This window comes from Daucus carota, chromosome 8, assembly GCF_001625215.2.
Source record: "Daucus carota subsp. sativus chromosome 8, DH1 v3.0, whole genome shotgun sequence".
NCBI lineage: Eukaryota > Viridiplantae > Streptophyta > Magnoliopsida > Apiales > Apiaceae > Daucus > Daucus carota.
This window is the reverse complement of record NC_030388.2, coordinates 31,337,430-31,362,696: the sequence shown is the minus strand read 5'-3', so window position 1 is coordinate 31,362,696 and position 25,267 is coordinate 31,337,430. Positions and strand designations below refer to the sequence as shown.

General features: G+C 35.9%; 4 protein-coding genes and 2 long non-coding RNA genes across 6 annotated transcripts; 4 read left to right on the top strand and 2 right to left on the bottom strand.

Moving 5' to 3' along the window:
• LOC108198564 (cyclic nucleotide-gated ion channel 2) lies at positions 1-3,547 on the bottom strand. The gene is made up of 8 exons (XM_017366314.2): positions 3,540-3,547; positions 3,067-3,463; positions 1,875-2,090; positions 1,454-1,755; positions 1,209-1,320; positions 849-1,085; positions 570-656; positions 1-492 (listed from the first exon to the last, which is right to left on the bottom strand). The coding sequence occupies exons 1-8, from the start codon at positions 3,545-3,547 to the stop codon at positions 1-3; spliced, it is 1,851 nt and encodes a 616-aa protein (XP_017221803.1).
• A 2,055-nt stretch (positions 3,548-5,602) lies between these two features.
• Positions 5,603-6,095, top strand: LOC108199203 (uncharacterized). Its single transcript, XR_001802329.1, has 2 exons — positions 5,603-5,730; positions 5,830-6,095. It is a non-coding gene; the product is annotated as an uncharacterized LOC108199203 (long non-coding RNA).
• A 4,513-nt stretch (positions 6,096-10,608) lies between these two features.
• On the top strand, positions 10,609-12,097 carry LOC108199194 (dof zinc finger protein DOF5.7). The gene has a single exon (XM_017366929.2). It carries the CDS (start codon positions 10,811-10,813, stop codon positions 11,909-11,911), a length of 1,101 nt encoding a protein of 366 aa, XP_017222418.1. The 5' UTR covers positions 10,609-10,810; the 3' UTR covers positions 11,912-12,097.
• A 2,924-nt stretch (positions 12,098-15,021) lies between these two features.
• On the top strand, positions 15,022-19,032 carry LOC108199193 (cyclic nucleotide-gated ion channel 2). The gene is made up of 8 exons (XM_017366928.2): positions 15,022-15,076; positions 15,151-15,541; positions 16,242-16,457; positions 16,574-16,875; positions 17,002-17,113; positions 17,237-17,473; positions 18,248-18,334; positions 18,413-19,032. The coding sequence occupies exons 1-8, from the start codon at positions 15,069-15,071 to the stop codon at positions 18,923-18,925; spliced, it is 1,866 nt and encodes a 621-aa protein (XP_017222417.1). The 5' UTR covers positions 15,022-15,068; the 3' UTR covers positions 18,926-19,032.
• Positions 19,033-19,657: 625 nt separating this feature from the next.
• Positions 19,658-20,235, top strand: LOC135148231 (uncharacterized). The gene is made up of 2 exons (XR_010286162.1): positions 19,658-19,881; positions 19,996-20,235. It is a non-coding gene; the product is annotated as an uncharacterized LOC135148231 (long non-coding RNA).
• A 1,242-nt stretch (positions 20,236-21,477) lies between these two features.
• Positions 21,478-24,838, bottom strand: LOC108199774 (selenium-binding protein 1). Its single transcript, XM_017367744.2, has 7 exons — positions 24,541-24,838; positions 23,545-23,740; positions 23,101-23,328; positions 22,603-22,834; positions 22,378-22,485; positions 22,016-22,288; positions 21,478-21,899 (listed from the first exon to the last, which is right to left on the bottom strand). Exons 1-7 carry the CDS (start codon positions 24,650-24,652, stop codon positions 21,618-21,620), a joined length of 1,431 nt encoding a protein of 476 aa, XP_017223233.1. The 5' UTR covers positions 24,653-24,838; the 3' UTR covers positions 21,478-21,617.
• Between the last annotated feature and the right edge of the window lie 429 nt (positions 24,839-25,267).

Genomic DNA, 25,267 nt, shown 5'->3' with positions numbered 1-25,267 from the left:
TTAGTAGAGGTGGTCTTTAGGCCTCAGGGACATGAACATTGCAGCATAGTGGCGGAGTTTCTGGTCACTGCTACCACCATTACCCGTGCCACGATTCATAGAATTACCTCGAGTCCTCTGCAAGTATCGTCTCCAGGCAAATTGTATATTGACAGCAGCCCATGACCTCCAATTTGAAGAGTAATACCTTGTTTTGTACTTAAGTTCTCCACGTAAGAATGTGTAACGAAAATGATTTGTTATATATTGAAGCTGATCAGAATCAAGACCATATGCCTCAATAGGGTCCAAGCAAGTGAATGTTGCTGATGAAGGCGGGAAACGATCTACAAATGGCATACGAAGGCACCAGGAGATGAGTTCATCTCCAATGAAGCCACCGGGTTCAATCAAAGTGGTTGTTACCATGCCCTTTGTGATGTTTTGCCTTCTCAGAACATAACCTTTTACGATGAACACCATGCGCTGTACTGGTTCACCTTCTTTCAGAATCTGTGCGTATTACACATTAATCAAGAAATTGCTTAAGGATTGATCATTATAAATTAGAGATATAATTTCTGGATTACCTTTTCATCTTTAGAGTAGATCATGGGTATAACCCGGTCACAAATGTGGTCGAGGATAAGGTCATCCAAGTTGTCAAACAGTGGTACCTGGATCATTAGAAGAAAGTCTTTTTATCGATATTGAACCAGAAGAAATCCATCTCACAAGTTGTTCTAGATAACAATTCACAAATCTTGCGGGATAAATATCAAATTCCTCACTAATTTGGTTCAAATATATCAAATTTGTTACTCTTTTTAGAATATAAACGCTAAAATAGCTTGCAGTCCGGGCCTAACCTTTCTCACCAAGTCCAAGCAGAGATAACGCTTGATATCTCTTCTCAGTCCATCCGGCATATTTTTCATGAGTTGCATCTCATCTTGGCCACCTATACTTTTCCATCTCTCGAGTTCATAAAGTCGGACTCTTTCCCTCAGCTCCAGTGGTAGCTGTCTCCGTTCCATCCACCACTTGATGTCTCTGTATCTCAATTGCATTTGTCTCCGTCTAGGTGTCACAGAGTAAAAAAACACCTAAACATTGTCTTCAGTTAATAGTCCAGTCCCGAAACTTTGATTGAAACTATGCAATAATTTGCTTTTATATGACTCGATCTGAAGACAAAAGAAGTTTACAAAAATCTTGAATATGATCACCTGGATATTCCCGATTAGACAAGTAAAGAGTGCCAAGCCTGCCAGCACCATGATTATGGCAAAAATCACTTCAATTGACCGACTCGTAGGGGTGAAATTACTGCCCATAGTGCTACAAACATAACCCCATAATGCAGTTAATAAAAAAAAACAAAATAGATTCCCACGAAATCATAAGAAACGAATGACAAAATCCAAATACAGAGAGACTGCACAGAGATTTTTTGTCAGTACTAATTGTATACCTGAGAGACATGAGTCCCCAGAGGTCCGAATAGAGAATTTTGACAACGTTAGAGTTCTTAATAACGAGAGGCAGCACAAAGGCATAGTTTCCATAAGGAAAATCTCCGTTTTGGTCCATGCAGGTCGAGAAATTGGCCTTCATGGTGGAATTGGCAAGACACAAATTTGCAAAGCTGCTGTAACAAATCTCTCTTGGACAAGTCCAAGAAAGTGTCTCACAATGTTTGCTTTCAAGGCATTGTTTCTTCAGGCATTCTGCAACACGTTGCATCGCCAGTATATACCAGAACCCCCCTGACACCTAATTTTTCACAACGACACATCAAATTCAATAACATTCAAAAAGCTACCTCAAAATCATTACTAAACAAAAATTAGCGGAATTTATGAACATAAGTACAAGCCAAGGCATTTCCATACATGTGAAGCAAGAAAATAAGCGATGAGATTGAGGATTAAACCCCACCAAGCAGTGCCGAAAATGTAGCCTGTGACCTTCTTGACTCCTCGCATTAGGTAGAAGCTGTGGTACAGCTTAGTAAAAAATTGCAGCAAGAAGATTGTCTGAGTTATAGTCATTACACTTTCTACCTTTCCTTCTTTTAGTAGTTTTGGTAATATTAACCAGTATACAGCCTGCAGTATTGACAACGCATATCATTAATTTACTTTCTGAATTGTATCAAAATACAATACCGTTACTATCAAATTTTGCGTTTTCAGCCTGCAATTTTCTTGGAATAAACATGCGAAGATAAGAAGCTAAGTGCTTTTAATTAATCCAAGATCACATCTGGATGTGACTTAAAAATTACCAGTATCACCCATATTCCAAATTTAGCCAATTTTTGTGTAAAATCCTATTCCTCTCGGGTCCCGCAAATATATCATCAAATTAATTAATTATTTTCATGATTAAACTAATCTTGCACGGAACATAATTTGCATAGCAAAATTACTATGGGGGCGTTTGGTTGATGATTAATGAGCCCGGTTAACGGGAATCGGAACCTAATACTCATACATTGTGTTTGGATTAGTAAAATTTTTGCTTGGAATGGGAACCTCATTATCTCTTGAAGGGTAAATCAATACCTCCACACGCCTTGGGTTACCATTTCCCATACCCTCCATTCCCATATCCCCCATTCCCATTCCCCATTCCCATTCCCATTCCCAACAATCATCCAAACACCCCCTATATATTTTCTAGATGGTTCTCAACTTGTATCCGGATTATTTAGTTAATAAAAATTGATTGAACGCATTTTTAAAAAACAAAAAAATTAAACATGAATTAAATCAAGACACGCTTTATTTTTTATTGAGTGAAGTATAAATTGACAATCGAATTGTACCAAATTTTCATTTTGTTGTCTGAAATTTCAAGTTTGTAATATGATGGTCATATATTATTTCATTTTGTTGTCTGAAATAGATGAAAGTCAACCAATATTTTGTATTTTATTCTTTCTTATTTCATATAAATTCAAGAAATTATTCGGTATCTTATCATTACTATTCCAAATAAATAAGAATATAAAATTTATACCTACTGAAATCCAGATTTAGATTTTCAAATAAAAAAATAATTAATGCATGTTGTCCTTACCTGCGGAACCGGAAATATGACATACACGTCGAACCAAAAGCCCTTGAGCGACCCAACATACTTCTTCACGACGGCGCGTGCATCCCACACCAGCTCTCCGCTGCCGCTGACCAGCGACTCTTTGGCCACGTAAGCCATCCTGAACTTCAGCCAGAGATGCATGCCATGTAATAAATCGACAAAAGTGCGTAACAAGGTGGCGAATAATAACATAGTGCCGTCAATATAAATGCATGGTTTCGGACCAGGGGAGGCTGTTATGGCAAAGAGGAATAGAGGGTCGATGGCCAAGGAAGCGCCACGAGCAAGAACACTGAATCGGTTTAGGAATTTTAGTTTTCGGGTTCGGGGATCGAGGACGGGAACGGAGGGTGTTTTTCCTCGTATTGGAGTACGTCTGAAATGAAATGAGTAAAAATAAATTAAATAAATCCGAGTTGGTGGAATAATCATAAAATAATTTTTGTCATTACCTGTGCATGTTTACTGCAAGAGGGAGAGGAAAGATGGCGGATGGAATTGGGAAGTGATGAGTGAAGCTGGGAGAAATTTAAAATGTAGAACACTCTAGTTGGTTTAATTAATTGGAAAATAAAATAAAAATATTATTTTTCATATGATTGTTAGTTCTCTAGGAATCGGGAATCAGAGAATCAGAAGTAGCAGGTGGATTTATTCATAACTCATCGGAGATCTTGTTTGATAAATCCGGGATTTTCGATTATATCGAAATATAATCGATCAAATATGTTTTAAAAATCATTCGAAGATTTATCAAGATTTTTCAATAAATAGAGAATTTTCGGAATAGTGATTCTCACAAGATTCTTTGATGGCGATATTGTAGAATTTATGGCTGAATTAGCAGTTAAGACACTGTTTATGGGGTATATGAATTTTTTTGTTATTATTTCTCCGGGTCTACCAATTTTAAATATATTGATTTCATAGGTAGTGGAGGTAGTATATGATATTAATTACAATCATTTATTCTTTTCAGAATATTGAAAAGCAATTCCGATCAATTCATCAGATCCTCCGAATGAACCCAGTACCCCGGCAGAACTTTGCACTTGGTTGTAATAATTTTAACTATGGTGCGATGTAGAATGACATGTTCTTCCTTTGTCTTATTTAATTTTATACGGGTTTTTTCAACTGCTCGATACATATTTTAATACTTTTATAAAATATACTTCCGTAACTTATTTGTAAGATTTTATTTCTGAATAAAAATAAATTATACAATTATACTTTACGGGACTATTAAAGTCCGTGTCGAATCCCCGTCCCCCGATGTATACTATCCAGTGGGACCGAGAGAGTATAATTTAAAAAAGGACTGAATATAGACTGGCAAGACGTGTGAGTCACAGTCTTGTAAATTTCAGCCCCCTCTGAGGCTCTGACGATTTTGATAATGTCTATCGACTGATGAATTCCCAAAAATGACACAATTACCACCTGAAGATATGTGTTGAGATTATGATTCACCTCGAAAAAGTATCGCAGGGGCGATACGTGTCGGAGAAACTACGGCTTGAGGTTTGCAGTAGGAGCATGCCTTCTAAAAGAGTAGTGTTGTGTCTTCGCTTAATTAAAGCATCATCTACCGATACGTATCAAAGTCGTGCTAAATGTGTATAATTGTAACTACAGAGTAACAAGTTTTACTCCCTTTATTTTTGAATATATTTTTTTTAACTCCAGCATTCTGACACTAGTTCGAAAAAACTGTTAACACATTCTTACCCCTCCAATATACAGTCCATTTATTTATTTCATTTATTACCATAACTTCGTGGAGAATCGAAGTCATGATCTCAAATTCTCAACCCATTGACACACCCGTGACGGGTCCTTTATTTTTCTCCGGCAGTCACTAAAACAAAATCTTGTATCCGACGGTGAGCCATTCGGAATCAACAATTTACTTAAAAGCTTTCTTCCATGATCAAATTAAATGTTGTTATTGTGTTTATTTATATATTAACACTTATATCTGTCAAAAAAAAGAAGCTAAATTTATATCAAATGTTAAAATAGTTTTTCCCTAATATTATAAATTATGTTATTTATTTGACAAAATAACAGAGCAAAATAACATTTAGACAAAACATATCCTTTAATACAAAATTAATATGATTAGATAAGATAATATAGGTGGGGCGATTGTAATACATATATAATAATATCACATACAAATAATGAAAATCAAAGTAAAATTCATTTTATTTAGTTAACATAATTTATAAATGAATAGAAGTAATTAGTTTTATATTAATCTTTTATAAGTTATTTCTTATTTCTACACTGTTTTTATTTATTTTCTCAAAATATAATATAATTATATAAATATAATATCATCATTTAGGTCCATTGTTTCTTATCTCCTAGGATTGTCTAGTCATCTTTGAAGAACAAAAACAAAGAAAGAGATGTATAGTCAAAAATTTAGGCGGTCAAAGACAATTTTAGTTGAGAATAAATACATGCCCGTAAGCAAAAACAGATATGCACATGACGAGTTCTAGTAAATAGCGAGGATATATATAAGGTGGTTCAAACTCTTGGATAGCTATCAGTATTGCTCCGGTGACAAGATGGAGAACATGAAGAAACTGGTGATATCAATTGCACTTATTTTGCTAGTAGTTTCTCTCGGTATTTAATATGTTTATTACGAGATTTATGCACTACACACTATTTTTTGCACACAACAACACAATTACAGCTAATTTTTCATTGTGCATTTGGTTCCAGAGTCTGCAATTAGCGAGGCAGGGCGGTTTGGAAGTTGCTTTAACAAATGCAAGGAGTTGGACATGGACTGTGATTATGCGTGCAAAGGCTCTGGATATGCCGTGGGAGTCTGTCTTCCGCCGTTTAAGGATTGTTGTTGTTTGAACTGGTAGCTAAACTCTCACCCGAGGATAAGTATTAGAGCCATTTCTCTCTGTGTGCTAATGTACCTGCGATGGCTAATAAATTAATAAGAGCGTGTTTCAATATTCTTCTTTCGATTGACATTCTGCCGTACTTCCATTCACCAATGAATTAACTTGTTTGTCCCACGATCTCTATGCTCCTACAACGACCATTGCTGCACTTCAGGTGCTTGGAACTTTTTAATCCGGGAGTTTATGATGATCAACATATGTACTTTAAGGCCTTGACTATATAATATCAGTTCAGATTAATAAAAGTTGATATAAATATATTTTCCGACATGTACAGATAAGAAGATAACAACATGACAGCATCCCGCTGATTTTTTGCAAGCCTTAGGCCCTTGGTGTTGTATAAGATGCTCCAACAAGAGGATTAAAAACTTCAATTCTTCCAATGACAAATTCAGTTAAGATGTACGTTGTTCATTCAAACAACTATAAGCTACTAAAGTTTTTGCTTGATGCAAGTATGTAGACCGTAGACATGTCGTATGGGCATACACAATGTTATAATCAAACAAAGCATAGCGTATTAAATAAGCAGCCCTCCACCAAATGTGTAAATGTTTGTAGTGTTTATGTTTGTATCGAAAAAATGGTGTTGTAGTTAAACTCTGGAACCCCAAAACTATACTATTTACTCATCATTTCCCACAAAGTAGATCAATGTTTCACAAATCGCAACTATTTACTCATGCCTTTAGTTAGTTTTTGAAAATAAAACACCATCTGGTGATTTTTGGCAAGCCTTGGACCCTTGTCCATGTATAAGATGCTCCAACAAGATGATTGAAACTTCGATCCTTCGAGGTCAAAATGACAAACTATAAGTTAAGATGTTGTTTGAACATCTATAAGCTACGAAAGTACTGTAAACTTTATATTAGGTTCTTTCGTATTGAAATATAAAATTGAGTAGAAAATGGTCTTGTAGATGAGCTCATACGTAAGCTCTCAAGCAGATAGACAAGAGATAGACAGAGACGAGAGATAGAGTGAAATCGTCTGTCTGTATATAAACTAGTCAATACTTCTTGAAAGAGATCAATGGAAAACATGAGTTTTTCTTTCATTGCTAAGAAAATTGTGATATGGTTTTCACTTGTTTTGCTAATTGTCGCGCTTGGTATGTATGTTCATCATGAGATTTATACAGATAATCTTGCAATATTTTTGTATTTGAATGTGCACATAAGCATAAAAGACCATAGTAGTAAAATGAAATATATAGACCGTGATGTGATAATCTTTTTTCTTTCAGTTTCCGCGATTAGAGAAAAAGGAACTATTGGCGAATGTCTTGGAAAATGTGCAGACTTGGGGATTGATTGCGACGAGTTATGCAGAGACTCAGGGTTCCCCGGAGGAGGCTGCATTCCTATACTGAAGGAGTGTTGTTGTGTCTATGGTTAATTAGGCTCACGTCTAAGAATATGGATCGAAGCCATTCCTCTATATATCTGTTGATGTACATGAAATGGCTATTTAAATAAAAATAATTTGCGGATGTTCTGATAATCTTCTCATTCTTTGTCATTCTGCAATACTTGTATCTTTCATTTTTCGCTGCTTAAAACCAATTTTGGGGAGGAGGAGCTGCGAAAGAGGCATTTTCAGAAACAGCGTGGCTCAGAGGTGATCCTTTAATAGAGAAGTACTTTCCTTAAGGGTAAAAAACAGAGGTTTTAATATGTTATTTCATCCTTCTGATGGAAATTCTAAGGCTCTATGACAATTAAAGACTGTGTTCTTGGACATATTGTTAAAAGGGAGCGTCGTTGATCATCAAATTAAGTTTGTGACTGACAAATATGCCATTTGAAGATACTGTCTTGTTTGTATGGCGACATCTTCGTGATTCTGTGATTTTCTTTACTGCATTTGAGGTACCTGGATATATTGTTAGATGGTAGTTGGAATGATGATCTGCATAATTAGTCTATACATGATAAATATGCACTTGAAGGTCTTCCCAACTGTTATAAGAGCTTACTCCTTTGCTTCTACTGTTGCATTCACTTGACATGGTCAAAAACTGATAACACTGAGAGGTTGTAAGCTATCAGGTACATATACTGTATGTGCTCATATCAGATTCTGTTGTACATGATCGGGAGCTCGTTTGATTGAGTTTAAAACTTGACTTTAACGTAATTTTATTGTGATAACTGATAAGATGTGAACTTTAAATATCTGTTTGATTAATTTTGACTTGTTAATGACTTATTGGATGGGTAACAGAGTAACTTTCATAAATAAAAAAAAGTTTTAAGAAATTAAGTTACCGAAAAAAATATCTCAAACTAACTTAAGCCATTTTTTTTACTTATTTCTGTTTTTAAATCAATTTTTAACTTATTTATGACTTTAAGTAATTAGTTTTAGCCTTATTACACAAACAAATATTTTTTCTACCAAAACTCATAAGATGTGAAATAAGAGTTTCGAAATCCATGTGAATTTGCCATGTTAAACTCTAAATTATTTGTCAAACTCCGGTCTCCGTTTATTTGTCAGAAAATATTCTACAAAATAATCTTCTTGAATTTCTACTTTTCGCCTAGTTTCCGATAAATGTCTTCCCAAGGTTTATTCCCAAAAAAACAAATTATTTTCCAAACACGAAAATTTCTTCCGAAAAATGCAACGAATCCCGATCCAAATCCAAAATTTTTTCACGATAGTCAAAAGACGGAAAACATCATAATCAGCAACTCGATTGTTAGTATATTTTGTGCATGTCTTGCCCTCTTGTTTGGTTCTAATCTCACGGGAATCCAGCCCTCTTCGTCACGAGCTCCTTCCCTCTCCCCTGTATCTGTCATCTCGTGCTAGATCATATACACACATTATAACTTATCTAATAGCTATAAACAAGTGACACAATGAATTGCATAATGTGTATATATGTGTCACCTAACATACTGTTGGTTTACTCTAGTTGCATGCCTTTCTTTAACTGTTTTGCTTCACATATTCCGCTTCATGGTCACGTCCTTTTCAATTCTAAGGTCATCTCGGCCATGGCGGAATTAAGGGCTAATCCAGGCTGAAATTCCGGCTAAATCTATAATTAAATCTATAATTTTAGTTTTTAATTTTTTTTCTGAATCCTGACATTTAGTTAATGATTATTTGAAGATTTATATCAAGTTCCTGCTGATATTCAAAAGCTTAAAATGATAATTCCTCCTTCTTTTTCGTTTCTTTACAGCTTGGCATGCATTTTAAAGGTCATCTTGGCCATGGCGGAATAGAGGGCTAATCGAGGCTGAAACTCCGGCTGAACCAGCTTAAAATAATATTTCCTAGCTACTTCCCTTTTATTTCTTTAGAGCTTGGTATACATTTTCTTGCGCCTCTCAGTGTACTTTGACATCTCTTCATCTGCAAAGATTTATCAAAGCATTTTAAGGTCTATGTAAAGTATAGAATCATAACTTATTTTTAATAAGTTTTTCTTATAAAAGTTTAAAGATTAAATTTTTATTCAGAAGAAGGAATGGTCAAAAAGAATTTATGAAATTATATTTTTCAGCCGTTTGGTTAACATTATTTTTCGGAAATAAGAACTTCTTTTGGTGGAAAAGTATGTGAAACTATATTTAGTTTCTAATATAAGCCTTATTTTTTTTACCGCATAATGAATATGAAATAGAAATACCTCCATAACATTTATTCTAAAAATATTATAAAAATATGTATTTAAAAAGAAACTTAAGTTACGGACTTTTCATGCCCACGAAGAGTTTTAAAATATATGTTGAGCTCTTTTTCACCACGATAACGGAGGAGGACAAAAATAGTATATATTTTAGCCCCACCTATTCCGAAATCCCGAAAGCCATAGCAAAATTACAGCTGTGCAGTGTAGTAAAAGAGGGAGGTGGAGGTGGAAACGGGGTGAAAAAGACAGAACATGGTAGTTAAGAGACAATGAAAAAAAGTACGTAGTAGCTGTTTTGCCTGCATATACGGCTATAGATTGTTATGGCTCTGCCGGGCTGGGGATCACAGTATATGTTTAAATGCATATTTTTGGACCTACACAAGATATTCATAGAATTTTTTGTACACAGGACAACACCCCAAATTCAAAAAACTCGTAAGCATCAGAGTGACGGAACCAGAATTTTGAAAATCGAAAACTGATTCGAGAGTGAATTCGGAATTAAAATTCGTATAGGTATATTTTCGATAATATTATAAAATTCATGCAAGACGCGGACCAGACTATATTCTGTAATTTGAAACGGAGGGAGTATGATACGTGTTTAGCTAGATGCCTAGCTATATGTCTACTGTTGCTGTTGCAGTTGCTGATTCTATTCTTTCCCTTTCATCTTTTACTATACAGTACTGTACTTTGTTACTAGCTTCCTAAATTCTAATCACAAATTAATGATTCCTCTGTACCCAGCTTTTTCAATGTATCAGATTTTTAACCGGTATGTAACTCACAGGCCTTAGTTGAAATCGGTTTTTAGGGTGGGAGTGATATAGACGCAAGTCTTGTCCGCTTATGGAACGCCCGTGTTGACCAACAGATATAACCTCAAAAATGAGTTATTTTCTTCTGGAGACCACCAGATCTAACCTCAAATACTTTGCAGCATGCCCTAGTTTCTTCTCCTTTGTCTCAATAAAACTCACAACCACCCCTCAACCCCATGCATGAAACCATTCAATAAGAGACAACCAAATTATACACTTCATCCCCACATGCTTTCTTTGATTACGTATCCGTAACCTCTCCCTTTCTTAATTCTAGGGTTTGTGCATAGGCCAAGCCAATGATGTCGTCGGACATGAACAAAGATGAGAGGAACTATCAGAATCCAAGTAGCCGCGGCAAGGCCATGTCAGCCACAAGGCCACCAGCAGCCATAAACTGCCCTAGATGTGATTCTCCGAACACAAAGTTCTGCTACTACAACAATTACAGTCTCACTCAACCGCGACACTTCTGCAAGACGTGTAAGAGGTATTGGACTAAGGGAGGAGCTCTACGTAACGTGCCTGTTGGTGGTGGCTGTCGCAAGAACAAGAAAACCTCCAGAGCTTCCTCTTCAAGGCCCTCCTCAGGAGACTTTAAGGACTCCTCAGGAGCCTCATCATACTCAGACAGTGGCGGATTCAGGTTCTACAATAGTCTACAGTTCCAACTTGGAGAAGGCCTAACAAATTTTCCGCGGTTTAACAATATTTCAGCACCTCCTCCTGTTGGCAATCAATTAGTTTCTTCATTCGGTGACATTCCAACAGTACCTTTATCATCAAATGTTATGTCCAATTTTACTTTGGAACCTAATCCGGGAAACAATTTAAGCCAATTCATGGCCTTAAATAGTTTCCCTTTATCTTCTTCTTCTTCCTCATCTTCTGTACTCAAGCAAGATCATGCAGACAAGTATGGAGGCTTCAAGGAAGGATTACTTCACGATACGGTCCCCTCTAACAGTACGGTCCCCTCTAACAGTAATCTGGCTTATTCTATCGAGTCCTTGAGTTCAATCAACCAAGACCTTCACTGGAAGTTACAACAAGATAGGCTTAACACGATGTTCAATAATGGCGGTGATAATAGTAATTACCCGCGGCAAAATGGTTTGATTAGCAGTACTGCCAACTATCTCGAACACTCTCAGAGTCAGAAGCCACATCCCCTGTTGTTTCAGAACCTGGAGATTTCGTCGAAACCAGCTGATGAATCAAGAATGGAGAACACTGGAAATGTTAGTTCTGCAAATTTGGGGACAGATTGGTGCTTTGGTAATTCTAGTTATGCACCTGTTGTGAATCAAAACCCCGCGATTAGCAGTGGCCTTAACATTGCTGATATTAAGGAGAATCAGGCATGGGCCAACTTTGATCAGTTCACAACCCTTCCTTAGAGCTTAGATGTTGATTAGCTTTGATGATCAAGAGGTTAAATCTTGTATGTAAACTCCGATGTTGATGTTAAAGTTTAGTAGTTTAGTTTAGTTGATCTGATATATGACCAGCTAAATCATTTCTGTATTCGCATCTTGTTATATGAACATACATTGAAACTTGTCAAGTAACCATGTCTCGTGTCACTTCTTCTAAAACCTCGTAGTGTTAGAGAAACGTATGTCTTGTCTTTACAGGATCATATTGTGTGTATATATGATGTATCCCAGGTATTTTGAATCTCTTATTATTAATAACTTACCCGTCCATTAAAAATCTTAAGATCTCAGAGGAAGACTCTAACAAAATCTTATACTCTTCAACACTGATACTCAATTAATTCACAATTAGATGAAACAACTAGTAGTATAAGCAAGGTTGTAAAAATGGAATCGATAGTACTCAGTTAAAAATCAAATCAAAATAACTAGTAGTTTACAATTTATGAAACTATACTTTATAAGAGTTTTAAAATATGTGCCGAGCCTTCCTTCTCAAACGTATACAATTCAGAAGAATCGAGGGAGAAACAACTAGTACTTTAATTAATAAAACTATATTTTATAAGAGTTTTAAAATGTGTGCTGAGTCTTCTTTCCCAAACGTATACAACCCAGAAGGATCGAGGGAGGAGTATCATGCAGTTTAATTGAAAGTATCTATCTGTTTGATCTTATTGGGATCCGCGAAGTACAAGGACAGTGCGAATGAATGAAGCTGATGGGTATCTCTGATCTGTAGCATGCAAAAACAGTGTCATCAGAAGTCTCACTGTCACATGCAACAGGCAGTATAGTATGTCTCTCTCGATCAGGTAAGTCTGTGTTATTGCAGTGACTGAGTTATCAAGTGTTACAAGAGGAGGAGATAGAGAGAGCAGTAGGAGCTAGACAAAGTCTTCCCTGTCTCCCCACTGCACTCTTCCATAGCCTGTTTCTGCTCCCCTCCTCGGTTTGTGTATCAGTGTATGTGTTTATGCTGACTATCCACCCTTGGCGTTTATTTTAAGAGATACTTTGAGGAAATTGATTTTGTGACCGAGATGGATCCGAGGTGGGCCTAAACTTTGTTTAGATGGATTTAGTAGGATCGGGATGGAATGAGTGGGGTGAATATTATTTTAATTTTTATGAATTTTGATTGTTTAAAATTTAAATATATTGATTGACTATATCTTAAAATAATATATTATTATTATTTGAAATTGTTACAAATATAATATATTATTTAAATATAATAATAGATGATGTGTCATTTGTTAATTGTTATGAATATGTAGCCATTTCATAAATATATACATCAATAAAAATTTGACTATAGTTATAAATAATAGAAGTGTAGCGTGGGATGTAAATTTTTGAAATAGATTATGTATATTTTGTATTTTTATATACTAACTCAATTTTTTTAGCTAAGGTTTACTTAGAATTGAGTTGATCTAACGTTACTTGGAATGGAATAATCTGTCTAAAAAATATTTACTCATTCGGTGTCTTATTAATTATATTATTTTACTTTATAGCGGTTAGATTTATCAACTTTGTCTAATAATTAATTTCAAAATAGTATAATTTTTCTCATTTATATTCGGCGCCTTCATCGATCACTATCAAAGTCTATCAAAATTGTTCACGTTATCCTACATCACATCATACATCATGATTCATAATTAAAAATATAGCAACTACGAATTGAGTTCCAAAGCCAATATTCAAAAGCCTTTGATCAAACATTACATCCCGATTATATATGAAAGTTGTTTGATAAATTAAAAAAAATTATTAATAATAAATAAAGTGATAATTAAGATATAGTTTATGTGTTTGGATAATTTTTTGTGTTTACAATTTATTGGATATAAAAATTATTAATATAATAATAAATTATTATAAATTATCTTTTAAAGTAGTATTGAATTTTTTTATAAAATCAAATTTAAAAATAAAAATAAATTACTAAAATGTTAGAATTTTCAACTGCTCATATTCTGAAATATTGAAAATTGACTTATAAATTTTTTACGCAAACGATACGAATAAACTATTTCTGATTATAAGTCCAGAGACTGGGATTAAAAATTAAGTTAAACACACCTAATTAAATTGACCAAATTTTGACCACTAAATATTAATATTATATAATTAATAAATTTTTGAATTTTTTTTATAAAATATAGTTAATGTAACATCCCACATCCATCAGGTGGAAAGTATTCGTGGCCTTTATAAGCACGAACAAACAACTAATGTAAACGAATTTGCCGGCATATTTGGACCGGTCTGTGATGGATTGTTGAGTCCGATATGTATTTGGGCATTAGTTCGGAAAATTATAAATGGTAAATCACTAAATTTTAAAAGTATATCTTATTTTAATTGGCTCCTACTTCTTAATAATGGTGGACCCCTTACATATATAAAAACTCTCCCATCAAAAATTGTAAATGGTAAAGCACTAAATTTTAAATGTTTATCTTATTTTAATTGGCTCATACTTGTTATAATGGTGGACCCCCTACATATATAAAAACTCTCCCATCAAAATGAGCTAAATGCATGTAGTTTAATTTTGGTGCTTAACATGTGTACATGGTCAAAAACTAGACAAACTGTATTAAGAATATTTTTTTTACAGGAATTTAAGAAATATTAAATATGATGTTTTATTATTATTTTTCTCATTAAAAATACACTAATTAGAATTTCGTATTTCGATTTGTCCAGTGTATATCAGGGCATATGCTAAGTATTAAATTTTATACGTTTAGTTTATTTTAATTGAAGGAGGTTTTATATATATAGAAAATTCAACATTATTAAAAAGTATGAGCCAATTAAAATAAAATAAATTTATAAAATTTAGAATTTAATATATGTCCATGAATATACCGTCGAAAAATCGTTTTTAACACAAGTGAAATTTATAAAAAAGAGTAATTAAAATGGGACCAAGCGTATACCATTTTTCATTTTCATCAAAAAAGAATATTCCACATTCCACCTCAAGTGGACCCCACCTCCACGTCATCATTGTGCTAAGTGTGTATAATTTCTCAAAGCCTCGTTTATCACTTCACAATTGCATCTACCATCTTTCCTCTCCCTCTTTGCAACCAACATGCACAGGTAACACCCCGAATCATTTCAAATCCATTCGATCAATTTAATTTAACTATCTAACTAGTCTCATCTTATTCCAGGTGCATTCCAATCCCCGGTCCGTCCGACCCCGTTCTCGATCCCCGAACCCGAAAAATAAAATTCCTAAACCGATTCACCGTCCTATCTCGCGGCGCCGCCTTAGCCATCGACCCTTTGTTCCTCTTTGCCATAACAGTCTCTCCTAGTCCGAAGCCATGCATTTATATTGACGGAACTATGTTATTATTCGCCACCTTGTTAAGAACTTTTGTCGACTTATTACATGGCATGCATCTCTGGTTGAAGTTCCGGATGGCTTACGTGGCCAAAGAGTCGCTGGTCAGCGGCAGCGGAGTGCTCGTGTGGGATTCACGCGCCGTCGTGAAGCAGTACGTGGGGTCGCCCAAGGGCTTTTGGTTCGACTTGTTTGTCATACTCCCGGTGCCGCAGGTAAGTACAACATGCATTAATAGCCTTTTTTGTATTTTGCAATTCAACATTTCCGAGAGCTACCGGCGTCTCTGGCTCATCTCGAGATTTATTAAAAAATTTGAATTATTTTATAAAAATTTTGATAATTGAGTAGTTAGAGAATACGGAAGGAATAATTTATCAAAATATGCTGAATATCTATACGAGTCATGTGATATAAATACGGTTTTTGCGAAATTAGTTTATATGAATAAAATTAAAATTTAATTAGTTAATTTGACGATGTATTGTGGGACCGGGGAAATATGGATTGATACAAAATTGGCTAATTTGGGAATTATGGGTGACAGTATTTTCCATTCGATTTACATGCAAATTATTCTGAGAGTTACACGTGTAATCTCGGAATTAAATGCACTTTGGTTCTTATCTCTGCGCATGTTTATTCCAAGTAAATTAGTATCCGCATTTTATAGGATATACATGAGTGTATTCGAATCCGTAAAATTTGGGGTAACTAGCACTGCTCAGAGCTACGTGCATGCGACAATACGAACTTTGTTAATCCTTTACGAAGATTAAGGGCTAATGCCTAATGGTCCATTTTTCATCGAATTTATGAGTTTATTCCATGCCTAGCACCTAGATTTAGTATGATCACTTGTATGTTGAAATTTGATATAACAAAATATGTTGTCAATCTGTTTGTGAACTGCAGGCTGTTTACTGGTTAATATTACCAGAACTACTAAAACAAGAAAAGGTAAAAGCTGTAATGACTATAAGTCATATAATCTTCTTGCTGCAATTCTTCCCTAAGCTGTACCACAGCTTCTACCTTATGCATGGAGTGAAGAAGGTCACAGGCTACATTTTCGGCACTGCTTTGTGGGGCTTAATCCTCAATCTAATCGCTTATTTTCTTGCCTCACATGTACGTATATGCCTTCGTTTATACCCATGTTTAGAAATTCGGCTAATTATGGTTTAGTAAGGATTTTGAGTTGGATTTTTGAATTTTGATGAATTTGATGTGTCGTGAAAAATTAGGTGTCGGGGGGATTCTGGTATAGTCTGTCAGTGCAACGTATAGCAGAGTGCCTGAAGAAACAATGTCATGTAAGCAAACAATGTGAGACACTTGCTTGGACTTGCCCGAGAGAGATTTGTTACAGCAGCTTTACAAATTCGTGTCTTGCCAATTCCACCATGAAGGGCAATTTCTCGACCTGCATGGACCAAAACGGAGAGTTCCCCTTTGGGAACTATGCCTTTGCTCTGCCTCTTATTGTTAAGAACTCTAACGTTGTCAAAATTCTCTATTCTGGTCTCTGGGGAATCATGTCTCTCAGGTATATATATAATTGTTACGCACATAATAATCTTTGTGCAGTGTTTCTTATTTTAATTGTGTCACTGGTTTCTTATGATTTCGCTGTTGTTTTTGTTATGAACTTCTGTATGGTGGGTGTTTGTAGCACTATGGGCAGTAATTTCGACCTTACGAGCCAGACAACTGAAGTAAGTTTTGCCATAGTCATGGTGCTCGCAGGCTTGTCACTCTTTACTTTTCTAATTGGGAATATCCAGGTGATCATATTCAAGATTATATACTAAACTTCTTTTGCTTGGATCGGCTATATAAAAGTAAATTATTGCATATTTTTTGTTAATTTTTTACGACTGAAACTACTAATTGGAGACAATATTTAGGTGTTTTTTCATTCTGTGACGCCTAGACGGAGACAAATGCAATTGAGATACTGTGACATCAAGTGGTGGATGGGACGGAGACAGATACCATCTGAGCTGAGGCGGAGAGTCCGGCATTATGAGCAAGAGAGATGGAAAGTTATGGGAGGCCAAGATGAGATGAAACTCATCAAAAATATGCCGGATGGACTGAGAAGAGATATCAAGCGTTATCTCTGCTTGGACTTGGTGAGAAAGGTTAGGCCTGGTCTGCAAGCTATTTTAGCATTTATATTGTTTAGTGATAAACTCAATACATTTCCTGAAAGTATACTAGGCGCTCTAATCAATATAACAATTGCTATTTTCCTTTTCTAAAGAAATCCAGGGATTACCACTATATAATTAGTTTGAAACCTAAAAGATGGATCATACTAGTATTATTTACCTAAATTTCAAAAAATAATTAAGGGCTAAATGAAGAGATGCAAAAAAAGATATTAAAAGCGCAAGCTTTGTTGATCATTGAGCGCACGTTTTTGCTAAGTTGGTATTTTTTGCTTAGTCGGTCAAAGAGACCACTTTTTTCCTTTACATGATTACAATCGCGCAATGCGCAAGATTTGTGATATCTTGTGCATTACGTTATCATATTCCTCTTCTTTGTTGCATCAAACCGATACTCATGAATATGACAAGCGTCAGAAAATGGGCAAGATTTTTGAATTGAAAATTCAAGATACCTTCTGTACGTAATCATATTCCTTTTTCTTTTTGGCATGAAACTAATACTCAAGACAATTTTAAAATATACATATTTGCAAATTAATTTGGGTGTTGGCTCTTAGCATCTGTAGCTTACTTAACCAAACTTGTGACCGGCATCTCATGGCCTTACAGTCCCTCCGCACCCCTAATAGCTAGAGTTTGTTTCATTCTTATTTCTAACAATATATTGTTTTCTGGAAAAACTTCTGTGATGGATTTCTGTCCTGTTCAACACCGACAAAAGACTTCCTTTTGATGATCCAGGTACCGCTGTTTGACAACTTGGATGACCTTATCCTCGACCATATTTGTGACCGGGTTATACCCATGGTCTACTCTGCAAATGAAAAGGTGATCTATAAAATCTATGTCTAATTCATAATGATCAATCCATTCAGCAATTTCTTGATTAATGTGTAACATGAACAGATTCTGAAAGAAGGTGAACCAGTACAACGCATGGTGTTCATTGTTAAAGGTTCCGTTATGAGAAGTCAAAATATCACACAGGACATGGTAACAACCACTCCAATTGAACCTGGTGGCTTCATTGGAGATGAACTTATTGCTTGGTGCCTTCGTATACCATTTGTAGACCGTTTCCCACCTTCATCTGCGACATTCACTTGTGTGGAGCCTGTTGAGGCATATGGTCTTAATTCTGATCAGCTTAAACATATAACGAATCATTTTCGTTATACATTCTCACGTGGTGAACTCAAGTACAAAACAAGGTACTACTCTTCAAATTGGAGGTCATGGGCTGCTGTCAATATACAATTTGCATGGAGGCGATACTGGCAAAGGACTAGAGGTGATTTCATCAATCGTGGCACAGGTAATGCTGGTAGCAGTGATGACGCAAGCACCAGCAGTGACCAGAAACTCCGCCATTTTGCTGCAATGTTCATGTCCCTTAGGCCTAAAGACCACCTCGACTAAAAATCTGCAGTAGTTATTATCATCAGTTGTGTTTGGCCCGGATTATTATGTGTGTGTAAACCGGTTAACAAAAGAGTTTCCCAGAACTTTTCTGTACTAAAATATTTTAAGTTACATAACAAATTAAGTTGTGTTGGTATTCTTGTTGAGTATTTCTTAGTTAGCCCAGTTACATAGAAATGCAATCTATATGCCTGTTTGAAAACTTAAATCCAAAAAATTGCAACAATTAGTTGCAATTGTTAGAATAGTATTAGTGTTAAAGTAAGAGTAAATTTCAAAGTAGTGGCTAAACTTAAATCCGCGAGGAGTCACTTTCTTAAAATAACTTTTCTCAAAAAATGGCCCTTGGCCAATATATCTGCAAATGGCGAGAGGCTCGAGGAGGAATCTGCCTTCTTCCAGCCAAAATCTGTTGCTGTCTCTGGCAGTTAAAATTGTCAGCAGAGAGCTCTGATACCATATTAAGTGACTAATTCTCCTAAAATCTGAAGGTGTTAGGAAGAGGGCATACTAGCATCGTATTGTATTCTAACACTACGAGTCTGCAATCAGTATTCTCTTTCTGGAAGAAAAAAAATTCAAGTTATGCTAGGTTTTCTTGAACTAAAGCTGATGATAAAAAATAGAAAAAGATATTTACGAGACGTTATTATACTCTGCAACGTTGCAGTTTGGTTAATTGCCACTTTTAGTTATAGTTAAAATGTAGATTACAACTGAGGAGTGGCTGGAAATTAATCAAGATCAGGTAAAAGCACCAAAAATAAAAACTGTCCCTCTATATAATTGTTAATAATTTGAAACAGCAAAAAATGTTGTATTGGGAGTCCATTTGCAGGTCACACCAGTACCTGGAGAAGCATATAGAGCAGAAATGGAGTACATGAGTGTTCCTTTCACCGCTAAGAAACTTGTGATATCAATTGCACTTATTTTGCTAATCGTCTCGCCTGGTATACAAAACTATCCTTTCTCTTGTCACACACGAACACAAGCACACGCAAAATGTATAGGGTAACTCAGCTCGAGGGAATTAGCTATGCTAATGCACAATAATGTTTTTGTAGTTTCAGAGTCCGTGAGTTCACAGAAATTTAAGTTACCAACGTGTTACGGAAAATGTGCAGACCTCCCAACTGACTGTGATGCGTTTTGCAGAGCCAAAATGGCTAAAGGAGGAGTTTGCTTTCCACCATCGAAATTCTGTTGCTGTTTCTATTAATCAAACTGTCATCTGACAAGATTTATGTATCGAAGCCATTTCTCTGTAATAATGGCTACTTAAATAAATGACTTTGATTATGATATACTGTTGTGAATTTGTGATGATTTGTCAGACAACTTCTCATTTTACAAAAATTGCTAAAAAAAAATCTCGAAAAAAATTTCATTGACAAATTTATTGAGTTTATCAAACAATCCAAGAAAGATATTACAACAAAGTTGAAATCATGAATCACTACGACAACGATAGTATTTGGAGCAGCCTCTGTTATAAGGATGGGACTGTGGAGGAAGACAGCCATCGCTTTTCGAGTAAGCCTCACCTCTGCCACCATCACAGACAGGTTGATCTCTCTTTAAGGCTCCAGGTGATATGTACCTCTTGGTTTCAAGAATTCTCCTCAGGCTAATCTCCTCCGCTGCATACAAACTCGCCAGGCTTTCGTTTAAGTCCCTGGTCGATTCGTCTAACGAAGAGTTTGCAGCAAAGATCATGGTTGCAAGGACTAGAGAGAAGCAGAGAGCATTGGTGTGGATAGTTCTTTTCATTTTAACTAGTTGTTGGTGTGGTTTCTTTGTGTTTGTTCTTTATATAAAAACGAGAGTGCTGCATTTTTACTATGTTGAATTTAGTGGTGTAGTGGAAGACCCACTGAAAGTCTATGCAATCAAAGGAACCGCACTCCACCTAACATTTCATGATGTGAAGTATGTTGAAGAGCTTGTTTTATTTTCGAGAATGAATATGATCAGGTGTTTACTTACTATCCGAGTTGGGGATTATTTTCGAAAAGAATAAAATGAAAAGTGGTCAAGCATTTACTTGCTAAGTTCCGCCTGTAATTCGGGCCGAGCTAGCCGAATTTCAAGCTGGGTTTAATTGTAGATGAGACTAATCGGGTGAGCGGCTCGATTAACTTAATCGAACCAAACCCTTTATCCAAATCGACCCATTTAATTTTATGAGTCGAGGCGGCTCGTTTGGAACGAGCTGGTTTTAACGAGTCGATCAAGTATGCACGTTTGATTTAATTCGAGCCTAAGCCTCTATAAGAACTCTGCTCATTTTATTTCACGAGTCGAGCCGGCTCGTTTAATTAAACGAGACAAAGTCTCAGCCAGAACTTGACTTGTTTAACTAAACGAGTCGAGTCGAGTCGAGCCCGGTTAAACGAGTTTGAGCCGGCCGAGCTCGCGAGCTTCCCGGCCCAAGTTACAGCTCTACCGCGAGGTTACTTTCAAGAAGAATAACAATGATCAAGCTTCCACTTGTCATCTGTGTCAGTGTCGTAATTCCAGAAGATTATTTCGGAAAATGATAAAAATTGTAAGAAGAAAGATGTAACATATGTAACAAATTCAAATGACAGATTATGATCCACTGCTAATTATCAATGATACAAAGATCACATTGTCTAAATCCAAACAAAAGTTTAAGTCTTATTAATGATAAGATAAGAAGCAATTATATCCATATGTCTGATGTGCAGTCGCCACCAGGATATCTCATTTCATGTGCCAAGGCAGGACCTTCAGGTTCCTTACCGAAGTCCACGAAGAAATCTGGGTTGATCTTTAAACCACCCTTCTCAGTGTCAACATCGATCTGTAACATATGGGATCCTTTCTCTATGACCTCCGGATAGAACTGATTGTCCCATTTGCTGAAGAGTGAGTTTGTGACATAAAGTCGCTTCCCATCCAAGCTCAACTGAATCATCTGAGGCCCACCTCTCAACCGATTTCCCTAAGAAAAGAGAAAAGAAATTACTATTTGGTTTTACGAATGGAAGCCCTTGTAAAACTTGGTTACTTAGCTTCTTGTATGCTGTTAATAAAAGCTGAGATTGTAATGGTGCATACCTTGACCTGTGGAACCTCAACCTGGTAGGTGCTACCATCTTCGGCCTCGACAACTACAGAGCTTCCTTTCTGAATAAGACCTCCGACCCACACTTGGCCAGCCAGTACAGGATTCTTAGGATCCTCGATATTGTATTGCCTAATATCTCCGTGTAGCCAGTTCACAAAGTAGAGATACCGATCATCAAGAGAAATCAGAAAATCAGTTATAAGCCCTGGCATCTCAGGAAGAATCCAGTTTTGAACTATCAGTGGTTTCACTGATACTGCAAGCTAAAATGTCAAAGAAAGAAGTGTCATAAACTCATGCATGTTTTTTCTTAATGGAGCAGAAAACGTGTTTTTTAATGAACTGTTCTTACCTGATGACTCCATGAACCATCTGCAGTCTTCGAGAAGCTTATCATGTTGCTTGACAAAGCACATCCAACATACCCTATATCCTTAGAAGGGTCATGCAGGAATCTTATCTGTTAACCAATTTACAAATGTTAGTCCTCTAAATGAAATTGGGGGAATATATACCTGACGTACAGCCAGTTACGTAAAAACAATTAGAAAGAATAGACAAAATTTCCTACACTCACCTCTAAGGGAAGAAGACCTTCACTGCCAAGATCAATTGTCTGCTTAATTTCACCACCAGGCCAGCTATAGACATGCAAATGGCGACCATATAAACCATCAGAAACATGTTGAAGGTTGAAGCCTTTGGTGAAAGCAGCTGGGGCTCCCCATGATGTGCTGATCATAGTCTTGTGTCTGGGTTGGTACCAGAAATCGTAGCCAAAAAGTGGGTTCTGCCCTTCCTTCTCCCACCTAATAAGTAAAATAGAAGTTAATGTCTGCATTATCAGCATGTGATTAACTGTCCATTGAACATATTGAACATATAAAATAGGGACTGCAATTTTACATTTGCTTTATGCTATCAAAGATATCATTACATATACATGTCGAGTCTCGAAATTAAACAATGTTTAAGCTGATACTTGTTGGTCCCTCAAAGCAAGCTAGACATGTATTGCATATAAGATCGTCCTCAAATGCTAGAATCATTTTTCATTTATTAATCAATTGTGTACCTTCCTTTCACATTAAAATCAGAGTCCAGCAAAAGAAATCCAAGTTGCTTGGCGTTTCCATCCTTATCTCCAAGGCATGATACCAATATCTCACCAGTAGCAAGGCAATGAGATGTGTGGGGATAAGCTAATCCAGTTTTCTCCAAGATTTCCTCAGGCTCAACTGCTTTATGCAAAGATGGAGCCCGTGGATCTTTTGCTGTGTCAACAGCATATATGCGGCCGGATCTGAAAGAATCAACAAAAGATGTAATGAGTGTTATAAGGCATAATTGTAAATTTGTGTATATGTAGCCAAAGTTAAGACAAGAAGTAACAGCACCAACTAGTTAAAAAAATATTTAGGGTCTTAAATAAACATGACAATCAGAACATACTAAAATCAGTAGCATCTGCGAAGGCTAAAACTGATCGCAGCTAAGAGGCAAAAGACTAGTTTCTTACACGAGTGAAGGCAAGACAAGAAATCGTCTAGCAGCTGCTGGATCTCCAAAGCAAGAGCTGCATGAATTCCATCCAGTATGATGTAGTTCATCGCCTATATTAGGCATGGGAAGCCTGTGGATGACTTGGGAATAAGTTTTCGAGCTAGGATCCACATCGATGGTACCAAGGTAGTCGGGCTTCTGTATTCCGGTTCCTATAAAACAAAACCAGGAGGGATTTTTTACATGTTAAACCATATAGAATAGCACAATATTTTCACTGTTCGTGTTCAGAACGCTTTGTACATCACTAGTCACAAAGATTCATTAGTTACTTTTATTATCACCAACAGGGGACAAGAATATATATTCCCTACTTTGCGGAAAAATTCCTAAAGACTAAACTTTGCCAAAGTGACACCATATGTGGATGGTAGCATAAGTAAGCTATACCAATTAGCCCTTCCCTCAGAATATGAATTTCAAATTGAAATATGACATAGGTCAGACTAATTGTATTAGTTAATTAGTTAATCCAGCTAATTCATGTACTTAACAAGTAGTCAACAGATCAAGACTTATTATTGCCAAAAAGAAATCAATTTCGAAGGACCGCATCAGGGTAAATTCTAGAAATTATACTCAGGCAAGAGCTTACAAATCAGATCAGAACTCAAAAACACATAATCAAATTGAAAAATTATTCAAATTTTTTGACATCCCTTTAATTCATAACTCATAAACATGGACCAGCTTGATCCAGACAAAATTCCTTGGTGGGCCTTATTTTTCTCTCCTATTGATCTGCAATCTTTTTTCCAACACCACTTCTTGAAAAAGATTATGCTGATAAGCTATAGACTAATACTATACAACTGAGGGGGAGAGAGTGGGAGAGAGAGAGAGAGAGAGAGATGGAGGGAGGGAGAGAGAGATGGATGGAGGGGGAGAGAGAGAGAGAGAGAGGGAGGGAGGGAGGGAGGGAGGGAGGGAGAGAGAGAGAGAGATGGGGTACCAGAATAAATGCAAGTAACATATATCAGAGACTCCTTCGGACCAGCCATGGCATCAAGTGGGGTGGCATACCCAGGTCCCTTCTTGCAGCATCCATTCATCTTTTCACTCATCTCTCCCTGATCTCTCTCTCTCTCTCTCTCTCTGTGTGTTTATACAATCTTTATCCCTCCTTGTCTCTCAAGGACTCCGAATCCTTTTCCAACCCTCTTAATTTCTTACACACTTCGTCACAGTTCACATGTGTCAGAGCGTGCAAGTGCCGTAATTATATAGAACAACTGAATACTATGTTTTCCATATATTTTAATGTACTTGGACGGTTTTATATACTCTGTTCATGTAATATTTTTGCACTGGGGGATGTATATTCCTTTTTAATTATCTAATTAAAGTAGGATTTTATTTTTGAAGATTCTGCATTTATATAAATTTATTATTACTATCACATGCTTAGATATCATAAAAAAATTCTTGGTAGTTTTATAATTTTTATAACAAAAGAATTCATATGTGTATATGAAAAATCAAGAATTGGACTAGGAGAACTGTTTACTTAAATAATTCTGAAAAGGATTTAAATCCTTCTATAAAATTATGAAACAATATTTCAGAATACATTAAAACTTTCTTACGGAATATAATCATTCTGTAATTTTTACTTTATAAATCAATCATGATATTAATCAATCATGATGCTAATCATTAAAAATGATAAATTTAAGTAC

Excerpts from the sequence above, each read along its gene's own strand:
- LOC108198564 (XM_017366314.2), bottom strand. Across the intron at positions 1,086-1,208 it reads GTCTAATCGGGAATATCCAG|GTGTTTTTTTACTCTGTGAC; the intron begins GTGATCATATTC and ends GACAATGTTTAG. Across the intron at positions 657-848 it reads GCTTGGACTTGGTGAGAAAG|GTACCACTGTTTGACAACTT; the intron begins GTTAGGCCCGGA and ends CTAATGATCCAG.
- LOC108199194 (XM_017366929.2), top strand. The coding sequence starts at position 10,811 with ATGATGTCGTCGGACATGAACAAAGATGAGAGGAACTATCAGAATCCA.
- LOC108199193 (XM_017366928.2), top strand. Across the intron at positions 16,876-17,001 it reads TGGGGAATCATGTCTCTCAG|CACTATGGGCAGTAATTTCG; the intron begins GTATATATATAA and ends GGGTGTTTGTAG. Across the intron at positions 17,114-17,236 it reads TTCTAATTGGGAATATCCAG|GTGTTTTTTCATTCTGTGAC; the intron begins GTGATCATATTC and ends GACAATATTTAG.
- LOC108199774 (XM_017367744.2), bottom strand. The coding sequence starts at position 24,652 with ATGAGTGAAAAGATGAATGGATGCTGCAAGAAGGGACCTGGGTATGCC. Across the intron at positions 23,329-23,544 it reads CTTGTCTTGCCTTCACTCGT|ATCCGGCCGCATATATGCTG; the intron begins GTAAGAAACTAG and ends TGATTCTTTCAG. Across the intron at positions 22,289-22,377 it reads ATGGTTCATGGAGTCATCAG|CTTGCAGTATCAGTGAAACC; the intron begins GTAAGAACAGTT and ends TTGACATTTTAG.